The 13,230-nt window shown below is 45.2% G+C and overlaps 1 protein-coding gene across 1 annotated transcript; it reads left to right on the forward strand.

Annotated features, from left to right (window-relative positions):
- Window positions 1-514: 514 nt before the first annotated feature.
- On the forward strand, window positions 515-4,222 carry LOC144892390 (DCN1-like protein 3). Its single transcript, XM_078778820.1, has 2 exons — window positions 515-1,783; window positions 1,918-4,222. Exons 1-2 carry the CDS (start codon window positions 1,362-1,364, stop codon window positions 2,426-2,428), a joined length of 933 nt encoding a protein of 310 aa, XP_078634946.1. The 5' UTR covers window positions 515-1,361; the 3' UTR covers window positions 2,429-4,222.
- Window positions 4,223-13,230: the final 9,008 nt, after the last annotated feature.

Consider the following 13,230-nt stretch of genomic DNA (forward strand, 5'->3'; position numbering starts at 1 on the left):
CTGGCTGGTTCAAATGTTCATTTCAAAACTGGCTGGTTCACATCTTCAATTCATAAATACTCTTTATGGGTTAAAATCTGGCTGGAGGTAATAATTATTAATGATTTGGACTCTAAGCTTTTGAAATCAAGCCGGTCTCAGGAGAATCCCTGTGTCGCTATCAGATAGTCGATTCCCAAAAAACCCCAGCTGTCTCACTGGTGGCGTTCAAGTAAGAGGTAACCAACCACCTGCGGCGGCTCAACTCCTCTACATGCAATGTTAATTCAGAGTTTGCGGTCAACTCATAAATCCCTGTGAGCAACTCGGGAGTGGACACTAAAAACCTGCTGAAGCAACACCGGCCACATTGAATTGATTGTTATATAATTTTTAAACCACTGTGCAAGTCGTTGAGGGATATTTGTCACTTATTTTGCTTTTGTGTACATTATGTCAATATAGAAGACATTGAAGAAGACTTTTTGTATTGTGATCAGGTATTTTTTTCTTTTCTTCTTGTTTTGTTTTGCAGCAAGACCATATAAGGCCTACCTTGGCCTCAGGGGGATGGCACGATGAATGAGAACGAGATGCCTTTTGCTTGGCCGAAGAAAGCACGTGTAAAAAGAAACTTCCGACTCGAGCATTCACACCTCATTTCAGGAGGTGCACTCAACACGGAAGGTGCACGACATCGCCAAACAGCTACCGCTCCTACCGGAAGCACTAACAACTACCGGAAGCCAAGCCTGCACCAAAGGTCGGCACATTGAATTAACCGCACAAGGATTTGTTGGCAATCTCAGCGTCTGACAAGTCGAGGTTGAGAAGCCGTCAGGCTTGAAGAAACATGATTAACAATAATTGCACCTTCCTCTACCAGCAGAAAGAAGAACCATTCTGAACTTTGATTGAGTTATCTGGGCTTGTGGTCACGGCATTGGGATTTTCCAGCCTGCTTCGGTCGTTATGTGGTCGTACTGCGCTTGCGCAACTGTGGCCTTGTCTCTGAATACGTTGTGAGCAGGTTTCCTGCCAGCCAGTTGCACAGGGACGCTGTTGAGCACTTTGTAGAGCACTTCCGTGAAGGAGTCGCTCGACGATTTTGATAGTACAGTGAAGCTATAGTACAGACGCTAGTTAACCGACTGAAAACCATTCTTGAACTCGAGATGTGTTGGATTGTTTCATGCATGGAATACGGTAAGTGACTGACTGGGCTTGGTTTTTGCTCGGCCGAACGCTTGAAAAGTGCGAATTTTGCCTCGACAGACAGTGCTACAGTGCCTTGAACCATACTTTTCACAATCTGTCTAACATTGACCAAGGATAATGTGAAGGAACAGGCAAAAGAACCTTTCGCCTATGGAAGAATCAGAATGGGGCAATGTGTGACTAGTTGCCGTGGTGATTCCTCATTTGTTCGGCGGCCTGGTAAGAGGCCTAAGGTGGCCCGTGAAGCAAAGTGCAATGGTGAGGTGTCGGTGAGTTCCAATGGTCCCAAGCGCGGCTTGGACTCGGGAAGGCCACATGGACCAAAGAGACACTCGAGCTGTTTGGGTGAGATGGTTGGGGGTGTCGGGGGACGGTGCGTCGGTGTTGGCTGTCCTTTGGGAGAAGCTGAGGCTGAAGATAGCCGTCTTGAACAACTATTTCAGCGCTACCGTGATGAACAGCAAGACGTCATACTTTCAGATGGGGTCGAGCGGCTTTGCGCTGATCTGGGCCTACATCATGCTGACTTCCTGGTGCTTGCTTTTGCCTGGAAGTGCAATGCTGCTACCATGTGTTGCTTCACCAGGTATAGTGGAGTCTCCCATTTTGCCACATTAGATGCAATGCTTTTATTTGTTTACAATACATTTATTCGCTTAAAACACACTTGAATAACTTATTTGGGTCACTCTTTACTCAATCCTTTCTCATCCTTTCTAGATGCGAGTTTTTTCAAGGGTGTCGAGATCTCAGAGCGGACAGCATCAAATCTCTGCGTGCAAAGCTCCCCGCGGTCCACGGAGAGCTTCGAGATGACGCAGCCTTCCGTGACCTATACTGCTTTGCTTTTCAATTTGCTTTGGAAGCTAACGAAGGACAACGTGCTCTACCCAGGGCCACGGCCGCTGCCATGTGGCGACTGGTTTTTGTCCCACATCCGCCCGCTTTGCTGCCACGATGGCTTCTCTTCCTGGATGAAAACCCAGAGGGTGTGCGTGGTGTCTCGCGTGACACCTGGCAAATGTTCTTGAACTTCGCGCAGGCCGTAGAGCCTGACATGAGCGGATACAGTGAAGACGAAGCATGGCCTAGCCTTTTCGACGCATTTGCGGAGTGGCAGTTTGGGAAGCAAAGACCGGAAGTTCCTGGTGTTGCAGGAAGGAAGGAGAATGAGTTCCTGTCGACAGGGGTTTTGACCTGCAGCCGAAACGACGATCAGGTTATCATTTAGCAATGCACAAAGACAGTGCAGAGAACCACGGAGGGGATCTTAAATGGAATTAGTGTTCATTATGACAGCGAGAACCTTTCCTGAAGCAGATGCACCTTCTTGATGAAGAAAATGGGCCAAAGAAAGCACCAGGGTATGAATGGTTGCCTATAAAGAGGACACTGATGAGATTGTAACGACATGATGATGAATGTATGGGTTTGCACTGCAGATATTTGCACCGTTTGTCAACCGAGTGTTTAGGAAAGCATTTTGTACCTTTCTTTGTCTCGCACTTATCCTTGAATCGATGACTCAAACGACCTTGTCCCACCAGTTGCATCGTCTGAGTGTTTCTGCTTTTTTTGTTTGGCATTGTCTTTGAGAGTCATATCTCACTGTTCCAACAAACCTTCCATGCTGGCTGCTTCCCGATGGGAATGTCAACGCGATTAAACTTGAGCAATATTTCACAGGTCGTAGCCTACGTGTTGCCCGTTGCTGGCAGGTACTCCTCGGTTTGCCGGAAAGAAACTTCCGGCCACGACCAGAAAGCATGCAGGATCCGTAATTTGATTTTTTCTTTTCCGATTCATTTTCCCTCAAGAGCCGGAAGTTATTCGCACCCGGCATCACGACGGGGCTTTCCATGAGCGGAGAACCCCCTTGTCCCCTAGAAGACGCTAGTTGAAGCATCCGTCACTGGAATTGCAGCAAATTCTATGTGGAGCTATAAACGCCGCAGTGCTATGGCTCGGGAATTAAAAGGATCGAAGGCTGCCTGGATGGAGCATGCGATTTGGCACTAGGCCCAACATTATCCTGCCTATTCCTTTGATGGGGTTTTCAGGGTAAGGGTTTCCTTCTGCAGCTGCCAAAAAGCCATTAATGCTGCGTTTTATACTTGGACGGAGACGCCGAGCACGGATGACTATATATACGGAGATCCCAAGTAGTGCGTGTGTTGTATTTCGATATTGAAAAGCCTGGGCCTAAGTTGCTGTTGTACATGGCTTTCGGTTTTGCCAATTGTCTCGAGTCCAAGCAACTATCATGGTTTCTGGTCGACTTGATCATGCAGCTCCATGTAAAATCGGAGTCGAAGTTGCTGCGACTAGAGAGAAACCTATTTCTTTTTGTTGCAAACTCCATCATTGTTTTCCCGTTTATCTTGGGAAGGAAAGAAATTGCACGATCTATTTGCCTTCTGTTCTTGTATCCATGCGATGTCCGTCATGCTGCGCCTCACCTGATGAGAATCAATCCAGGGTTTCTCTCCTCATCAGGGTTTTGACTGTCCGGGAGAGTGAAGGTCGTGGAAGCTTTTGGCCACCCCATGTTTGACATTTTGCTAAGCTAATTATATTGAGAGGGGTAAGAGGCTAATGTAATAAAGTACAAATTATATTTGTATAATTTGTATAAAAATGGGGATATCGAAATTAAAATTTGTTCGGGGTGGCATGGAGGATGCACAAATTTTACGCACTCAGTTTATATTAAATTTTGACTGGACTGTACGTAATATGTAGAAGACGGTCTCGAATTCAATTATTTAAAGGTGGATTAAATTTTTGACCAAGCCCTATTTAATTTTACACTTGTTCCATTCGATGGCAATCTACATAATATGTACAGTGCGAACCTCCCTCACCTTGAGTTTATAGAATGATCTCATATTCTAAAAATTGAATATGTCTTGAATAAATTTTACAAGTCAGCTTGTGGGTTTGGATGGTGTTGCACTTTTTATTTATTGGAATCAAGGTCACGCCGAGGTTTAGTTGTGCGATTAAAGTGATCTCTCGAACCTTCTTCCGCATTCCAGCTCTTGTCGCTGCCATTCCGAGTGCCATTGCCCCACCCGATCTATAACCACTTGTTGATTGATGTAAGCCATGGACGCTACGTGCATGGCTCGGGCACACCTGTACCACCTGTGTTTCAATACTACACAGGCAAACGCATGTTTCTGTCAGACATGTTGGTCTGACTTGATTTGACAATAAATATTTACATACCACTTGTTGTCATCCCACACGTGACTTACGAATAGTCGGCCTATTATAGAATGTATCAACCGAGTGTTTAGGAAAGCATTTGGTAACCTTTGTTTGTCTCGCGCTAATCCAGCACTTCAATTGATGACGCGCAAGACCATGTTCCACTCGTCGTGACGATACTGTAACTTCGACACAAACAATTCATACATACATACAATATACATACATAAATACATGCGTGCATACATATAATTTCCTTGTGGTGTGGGACGATATATATATATATATATATATAAGCTCGTTATTGGCTATTCGTGACTCTCCCGGTGTTAACTGAGAGCAGTCATACGACAGTATGTATGTATGTATGTATGTATGTATGTATGTATGTATGTATGTAATTTTAAAGCAAAAACTATAGCACGTAGGTGGAATTCGTTTCGAAAGCCATTAACTAGACATATTGGCTGATGTATATTCCAAGTTTCAGCTAGTTTCAATGTATAGCCCTTGAGATATGAGCGCCAACACATTTTGGGTGGACGGACAGATGGACGGATGGACACACGGACGGACAGACACCAACGTGAATTTGAGGGTTTTCGACTTTTCGTAATAAAAGTCAAGAATGGAGAAACAGGCGTTGCTGAAATTTGGAACATATTACCTCAACGTACAAAGCATTTACTTCTGAAATTTGCAGCTGATTTCGTCCAGTACAAGCGGAGAAACGAATTTTCAGTCGCCATGTTAAAGCTGCATACAGAGAAACGATCGTGTAGCGATCAGGGGTGGGTTTCGGACAAAGAGGTAGCGATCAGGGGTGGGTTTCGGACAAAGAGGTAGCGATCAGGGGTGGGTTTCGGACAAAGAGGTAGCGATCAGGGGTGGGTTTCGGACAAAGAGGTAGCGATCAGGGGTGGGTTTCGGACAAAGAGGTAGCGATCAGGGGTGGGTTTCGGACAAAGAGGTAGCGATCAGGGGTGGGTTTCGGACAAAGAGGTAGCGATCAGGGGTGGGTTTCGGACAAAGAGGTAGCGATCAGGGGTGGGTTTCGGACAAAGAGGTAGCGATCAGGGGTGGGTTTCGGACAAAGAGGTAGCGATCAGGGGTGGGTTTCGGACAAAGAGGTAGCGATCAGGGGTGGGTTTCGGACAAAGACGTGACTGTGGGCAGCACTTTTGAAGAATTGGAGGGATATGCACGAGACAAAAACCGTAGTCGGTTCCACAGACGATAGAAAAGAGGAATGAAATAATGTTGTTGAGTGATCTGCTTGGAATTGAGGGACGGTAGCCAGGCGTGGGTTTATGGAAGACATTTTGGAGAGGACGTGGAGGGACGTGAGGGTGGGAGTGACGAGATAGCTTGAGGAGGAGGGTGTGGGGGGGGGGTGGGGACTGGGCTCGAGAGGGTAGTAGGAATGAAGCCAGAAGTGAGTACGGTCCAGAAAATTGAGAGTCCATCAACCTACCTGCAATGGGCAAGATGCAAACTTGAGGACTCGGCCTCTTGCCTGGAGATGCTTCAGCGCTCACAAATACGAAAGCACCTTGCATATCGAGCACCTTGCATTATGAATGCATATCGAGCCACAATAAGCAACGTTGGGCAACATTTCCTGCTCGGTCGGTAATTAGTAGGACCTTCTTTTGACTGGTTCTTGGAGGTTCTCAGTCTTATATGGGTGCTTACTTTAACAATAATCTGGGGTTCGAACCCCTGTTGGTCTGTCAAATAAGACCAGCTAGGTTTACTCAGCCTGTCAACATTCAACCTTCTCAACATCTAAGCTTCTCAAGGTCCAAACGTCTCAACATCCAAGATTCTCAACATCTAAGCCTCTCAACATCAGCTTCTCAACATCTAAGCCTCTCAACATTCAACCTTCTCAACATCTAAGCCTCTCAACATCTAAGCTTCTCAAGGTCCAAACGTCTCAACATCCAAGATTCTCAGCGTCTAAGCTTCTTAACGTCCAAGCCTCTCAACGTCTAAGCTTCTCAAGGTCTAAGCCTCTCGACGTCTCATCTTCTCAATGGCTAAGCCTCTCAACGTCTAAGCCTCTCAAAATCCAAGCTTCTCAAGGTCTAAGCCTCTCAACGTCTAAGCCTCACAACATCTAAGCTTCTCAAGGTCCAAACGTCTCAACATCCAAGATTCTCAGCGTCTAAGCTTCTTAACGTCCAAGCCTCTCAAGGTCTAAGCCTCTCAACGTCTCATCTTTTCAATGGCTAAGCCTCTCAACTTCTAAGCCTCTCAAAATCCAAGCTTCTCAAGGTCTAAGCCTCTCAACGTCTAAGCCTCACAACATCTAAGCTTCTCAAGGTCCAAGCTTCTCAACGTCTAAGCCTCACAACATCTAAGCTTCTCAAGGTCCAAGCTTCTCAAGGTCTAAGCCTCTCACCATCTAAGCTTCTCAAGGTCCAAGCCTCTCAACGTCTAAGCTTCTCAAGGTCTAAGCCTCTCAACGTCTAATCTTCTCAATGGCTAAGCCTCTCAATGTCTAAGCTTCTCAAGGTCCAAGCGTCTCAACGTGTCCAAGCCTTTCAACATCTGAGCCTTTCAATATCTAAGCTTCTCAACGTCTAAGCCTCTCAACGCCCGAGCCTTTCAACGTCTAAGCCTACTTTGCGCACACAGATAAACCTTCATTTGGAGTATAGTTGTCTTGTGCACATCTCAAGCCATCTAACGAAGAAAGAACAAAGAAAGAAGAAAAAGGGAGGTAGTAATCATTCAAATTATTACCTCCGCCACCGAAGGTGGATGGAGGTTATGTTTTCACCCCTGTCTGTCTGTTTGTCCGTTTGTCTGTCTGTGAGCAAGATATCTCAAAAGGTTGTGGACGGATTCGGACGCAATTAGGCAGAGCGGTAACGTATGTGAGAAGGACGAAATGATTAGATTTTGGTGAATATTCGGATCCGGTTACTATAATTTTAAAAGTGATTCTTCACCATTGGGAGATAGGGCCAAAAACGATACATAGCAGGATATCTAAAAAAATTGTGGACGGATTTGGACGAAACTTGGTGGACAGGTTGGGTGTCTGACAAGGATAATTCGATTCGACTTTGGTGAAGATCTGAATATGGATTCGGATCTGAGAATTATTTAATTTTTTAAGTGATTCTTCACAATTCTGAGATAGGGCCAAAAACGATACATAGCAGGATATCTCAAAAAGTTGTGGATGAATTTGGACGAAACTTGTTGGACAGTTTGTGTGTGTGACGAGGAAAAATCGATTAAATTTTGGTAAAGATCTGGAACCGGATCCAGCTAATAGAATTTTTTAAATCATTCTTCAGTAATGAGTCATATGGCCAACCAGGTGGAGGTTTGCGCTCCACTGAGTGCCGTTCTAGCTGCCACTGTATTATACAAGGAACTGTGTGTGATGCAGGAGGAGGCCATACGGACCATCATGCCTGCGCTATATCAACATTACCTGAATCCAATTTGGCAATACCAGTTTATCCATAGTGGGTGGTGAATTCGGATTCAGGAGGAGAACCTCCTGAACAGGAGGCACAGGCCTTTTTTTTCTTTTTTTTGTATACTGAATCGAGGCTCGTGAAAGAGCTAACATTTATTTCACAAACAAATCAACCAGACAAACAAAACATACAAAAAGAGGGAGCGGAAGACAAGATGGGGAGAGGAGGGAAAGCACCAAACACAACACCTGAGAGCAGGGAGAAGCGCGGGAGGGAGAGGGCCTGGGGGTAGGAGGCGTGGGAAGGGGAGGGGGGGGGGGAGAGGTATAAAACACAAGGAGACCAAGGACTTCCAGGACAGAAATTGGTATTTCAAAAAAGTGTAGGATTGGGGTGAAATTAGCGGGGGTAGAAAAGATCAAGGTTTTGGATGGGGGAAGATAAGAGATGGTGGTGAACAGCTGTTTTAAAGACCTGGAGGGTGGAGTGGGATTGAAGAGAGTGAGGGAGTTGTTCCAGAGGCGGGAGAAAAGAGGTTGAAGGAGTGAAGGTGAGCAGAAAGTCTGGATTTTGGCAGTTTAACCATAAGAGGGTTGCAGGCAGATCTTGTGCGACCTGTAGGAATATTTTGGGGACAGAGCCCAGAGAGAGCTGGGGGGGGGGGGGGGGGCAAGGCCAGAGAGAAGTCGGTAGAAGACGGAAAGACCACCAACCTGCCTGCTGTGAGTGAGTGAAAGGCCCTTGGAGTTAGCTTCATCGTGGGAGATTCCAATGATTCTGAACGCTTTGGTTTCAATAGCGTGAAGACGAGCTAGGTGTGAAGCAGGAGCACCAGCCCAGAGGGGAGAGCAGTATTCCATTGAGCTGCGGATGAAAGCCTTGCATGTGGTGAGGAGCTCAGGTGTGCCAAGGAAGGACTTCGCACGACGGAGGATGCCCAGTCGGCGACTGGCTTTGGAGGCCAGATTTGAAATGTCGTTTTCCCAGGAAAGATCATGGCAGATAGTGAGACCCAAAAGCTTGAGTGACAGAACTTCTTGGAGAGGATTATTCAGAAAGTAGATGGGAGGGTTGTCCAGTCGGTCTTTTCGGAGAGACATCGTAAGAGTGTGAGATTTGTCAGGATTGAAAGACATGTTCCACTTGTTTGCCCAGTCTGTGATTTTGACCAGGTCTGCAGAGAGTGAGGAGGCTGCAGACTGCCGATCTGAGGGATGAGGAATGGAGCGACAGAGAGTAGAGTCGTCAGCAAAGAGATAGAGAGGATTTTCAAGAGAGTCAGAGAGATCATTGATGAAGACCAGAAAAAGCACAGGGCCCAGGACACTGCCTTGGGGAACTCCAGCCTCAACGGGAAGAGGAGATGAGAGAAACCCATTCAGGGCCACACGTTGACTACGACTAGAGAGGAAGTCCGCCAGCCATCCGTGGAGATTTCCATGGATACCAAAGGAGGAGAGTTTGGTGAGCAGAGCGGGGTGCCAGACCATATCGAAGGCACGTGATATGTCAAGGGAGACAGCTCTAATTTCCTGTTTGGCATTGAGGACCTCCATCCATTGTTGAGAAAGCAGAAGCAGCATGTCCAGAGTAGAGTGACCAGGTCTGAAACCAAATTGATGGTCAGAGATCAAACCATTGGAGAAGAGGAAAGATTTCATATCTGAAGCAATGATGGATTCCATGACTTTGCTGATAATTGGGAGAAGGCTGATTGGTCTGTAGTTGCTAGGATCTGTTTTTGCACCTTTTTTGTGCAAAGCGGTGATGTTGGCTGATTTCCAAGCAGATGGCAGATGACCTTGAGCAAAAGAGAGGGTGAAGAGAACAGAGAGAGGGAGTGAAAGAGCGGAAGAACATGATTTTAGGACCCGTGGGCTGATGCCGTCAGGACCAGTTGCAGAATCAGAATCGAGGGTTGACAGAAACTTTTCCACCTTGTCAGGAGGAAAGGACACAGAGTCCAGGAGCAGCTGGGTACGACTGGGTATGGTGGGTACAGAGAGGGATGGGTTTGGGACACAAGATCTAGAGGCAAACACAGAGTTGAGGCATTCAGCTTTTTCACGTGCAGAGTCAGCCGTGTGGCCATTTGAGGTGAGGGAGGGGATGGAGGGGGAACAAACACCAGAAACAGATTTGACCAGACGCCACCAGGATTTGGAAGAGGGAGACAGATAAGAGAGTTTGGTCTTGAGAACGGTGAGATATAGTTTCCTGGCTCAACTGAGGGTGTATCACCATTGCTCTATTCGGCAATGGAAGAGGATGAAGAAACACTGACAGAATCTCACAGGCATTACAACCAATGCAAGTCGGTCCCCTATACAATTCCCATAAGAAAATCCACGATATTGTAATTGTATATAATCTTTAATAACTATATTAATGTCAAAATAAATTCATTTTACATCCATGGTAAATTGGCTTGAGATATGCACGAGACATTTCCATCGGGGTTGGTGTTTCCTACCTGGTGGCAGGTGATGTTTCATAACCAAACAGAATTCCTCTGATGAGCAAGTAATCTTGGTGGTGTTGGTTCACAAGCGATGACGTCATTATTGATTTAATATTGTCCGACGAAAATCGTAACCTCCTCATGTTTATCATAATTCCGATGTGCTGGAGTGAGAATAACCCACTGAAGTAAATATAAGTGGATCAATGGTTTGCTGAAAAAGAATGGTCACCGGCCGCCATCTTGGTACTCTCCTTAGCTTGAAAAGCCCCGTTAATTAAAAAAAAACTCGGTTTATTTAAAAAACCTGCTCTTGGGACTCACCATACCATGAAAAAGCCCTATAAAATAATAAAAACTCAGTTTATTTTAAAACCTGCATTTTATTACTGCGGAATTTTCGGGAGGGAGGGAGTCCCAATATGGCGGCCGCGTGGCCTCATCAGCAAAAGTACACTCATCGGCCGGTAGTTCCTACATATTAAAGAGCTCAGTGGAATCACTTCCCTTGACAAGAAGGAGGCTGTGGGGGGAGGGGTGAGAGGAGCTGGAGGTAATTACTCCTCAGTAATTGAGTTCAGATTGATGACCGTACGGTTGGAGGTTGTAACGGCGGAGACACACGAGATTTGAATGTCCCGAAGAATAAGATTAGCATCGATTGTCAAATATGTTAAAGCAAGGTGGCTGACACTCATCACTACGGTAAATCGTTCACATTGTGATACAAGCATGAAACTTGGCAGTGATGTTTTTATATAGATAATCTTTACATCCAGTCGATTAACCAACTCGAACTTAAATATGGTGACCATTTTTTAAATGGCGGCCTAATAAGAGAAATTTAAATTTTTTACTACCTCTAACTTTACTACCTACCGGCGTTGTGAATGAACACGTACGTATTATGTTGAAAAGCCAGATTTTGCTGGATCCCTTGAGAATTTCGAAGCTTTGACGCACCAAATCGCTCCATGGAGGCCGCCATCTTGCGGATGCGGAAGTATGCATTAAAAATTGCGAAAAAGTTCAATAGGAGTTTGTTTCACCCGTATTTGTTTGATTCACATTCTTATGCACCTCTAATTTGCAATTAAAATACTTTAAGACCAACCTCGTTCCCCGGGCCCGCACGGGCCCTGGTTATCTTCAACGAAAATCGTCACCAAAGAGATTCGAGCATTTGAAAAAATATTTCAAAAAAGCTTATTGCCGTTTCGGAGGCTGAAAACGGCGTCAAATATTCTAAAATTGACGAAGAATTATTTTTTAGAAATCTCGCGGCCGTAGGGGATAGTTTTTCACGGCCGGAAATATCCGAAGTTGAGACGGAATTCACCAAATTAATCAAGAAGTAAATTTTATAAATCTTAATCTCATCCAGAATGCAAATGGTGTCATTTTGAACTAGGTACGGTACCTACTACACCTACCCACTACCAACTACATAACCTACTGATGCCACAGTGATGGGTAAAATAGTGGCAAGAGGATTTGGCTTCGCCGGCTCATTGCGGCTTTGCAGTCGGGTACTAGTAGCGGCGAAGCCGGTGTTGTGAATGAACACGTACGTATTATGTCGAAAAGCCAGATTTTGCTGGATCCTTTGAGAATTTCGAAGCTTTGACTCACCAAATGGCTCCATGGAGGCCGCCATCTTGCGGATGTGGAAGTATGCATAAAGAATTGCGAAAAAGTTAAATAGAGGCTTTGGCTTCGCCGGCTCATTGCGGCTTTGCAGTAGGGTCATATTAGATAATATGTAGTTCTGTCATTTTGTATTGGTACTCACACATACTAAATTCAATATTCCAAAAGTTTATGGCACGTTTTCGCAATTTTAGCGGCCATTTTGGAAAAAAATGGCCGCCATTTTGAATTTCTCGTTGACTAATAAAACTGATTTAAAGAGTATCTATACAAGAACGCAACTACCAAGTGTCATGAAATGCTTGTATCACAATGTGAACGTTTTTTTTGTGTGTTATCCGCCTATATTTATGCACGGAGAAAGTAGATGAATTCAAGAAAAGGTCATTTGGCCCTTCACGTCCCCGTGGCACCCGATTCCGCAGGACGAGCGTGAGTGGGTGATCTGTTAATGCCGTCGACAAAAAGCACACACTCCACCATTAAATGTACTTACTGCATATTAAAATGATCAACCATGCAAGTTGCAACATAAACACTTTGCTATGGTTGCAAGCGGTGCTCCATGGCGACGAGCTTCGTTTGCTCCGCACATTATTAAATAATATTTACAGGCATCGGGGGTGGAGGAAATGGAGGGGCTCGGTGTCCGTTGTCATGACGACGGGTAATGGTGCGGCCCACATGGATCGTCCCGAAATGGGTCGCTGGTCGTACGTGGACACATGTGCAGCAACGTTCGGCTCCGGAGGTCTGTGGTTTCCTTTTCCTTCGATCCGCCGCGTGTCTCGCAGGTGCGATATTGTGATGAAAAGCGGTTTTTAGCGAATACAGTGGATTAAAACGCTCGTGGGGCTAAACAAACCTACTTGGACTACAAGTGGGCATATTCAAGGAATAAAAGAGAGTTCTGTTAACATACTCTTTTGGTGGAAAAGAAACTTTGTAAACTATAGCATTTATCAGACAACAATTGGATAAACAAATAATGCTCTCGGATCACGACGTGCGTCACAATGACGTCATAATAAACCGATTCCTAGACACCACAATTATCATACAATAAGCTTAAGATCGGTAAATGGTCTTCAAAGCTCTTAATATCGAACGAGACAAATCCCATGCTTTACTCATTTAAAGACCTAAGGTTTTTTTGGCTTTTTTTTTTTTTACTGACTTTTGGTGATTTGGTCACAAATGTATAATTTCGTTTCTTCTTCTTCTTCGGGACAAAAATGCGATGAAATTCGCTTTTTTTTTGCTTAC

The sequence above is a fragment of the Myxine glutinosa genome, chromosome 5 (assembly GCF_964187855.1).
Source record: "Myxine glutinosa chromosome 5, kmMyxGlut1.1, whole genome shotgun sequence".
NCBI lineage: Eukaryota > Metazoa > Chordata > Myxini > Myxiniformes > Myxinidae > Myxine > Myxine glutinosa.

Excerpts from the sequence above, each read along its gene's own strand:
- LOC144892390 (XM_078778820.1), top strand. The coding sequence starts at position 1,362 with ATGGGGCAATGTGTGACTAGTTGCCGTGGTGATTCCTCATTTGTTCGG. Across the intron at positions 1,784-1,917 it reads ACCATGTGTTGCTTCACCAG|ATGCGAGTTTTTTCAAGGGT; the intron begins GTATAGTGGAGT and ends CATCCTTTCTAG.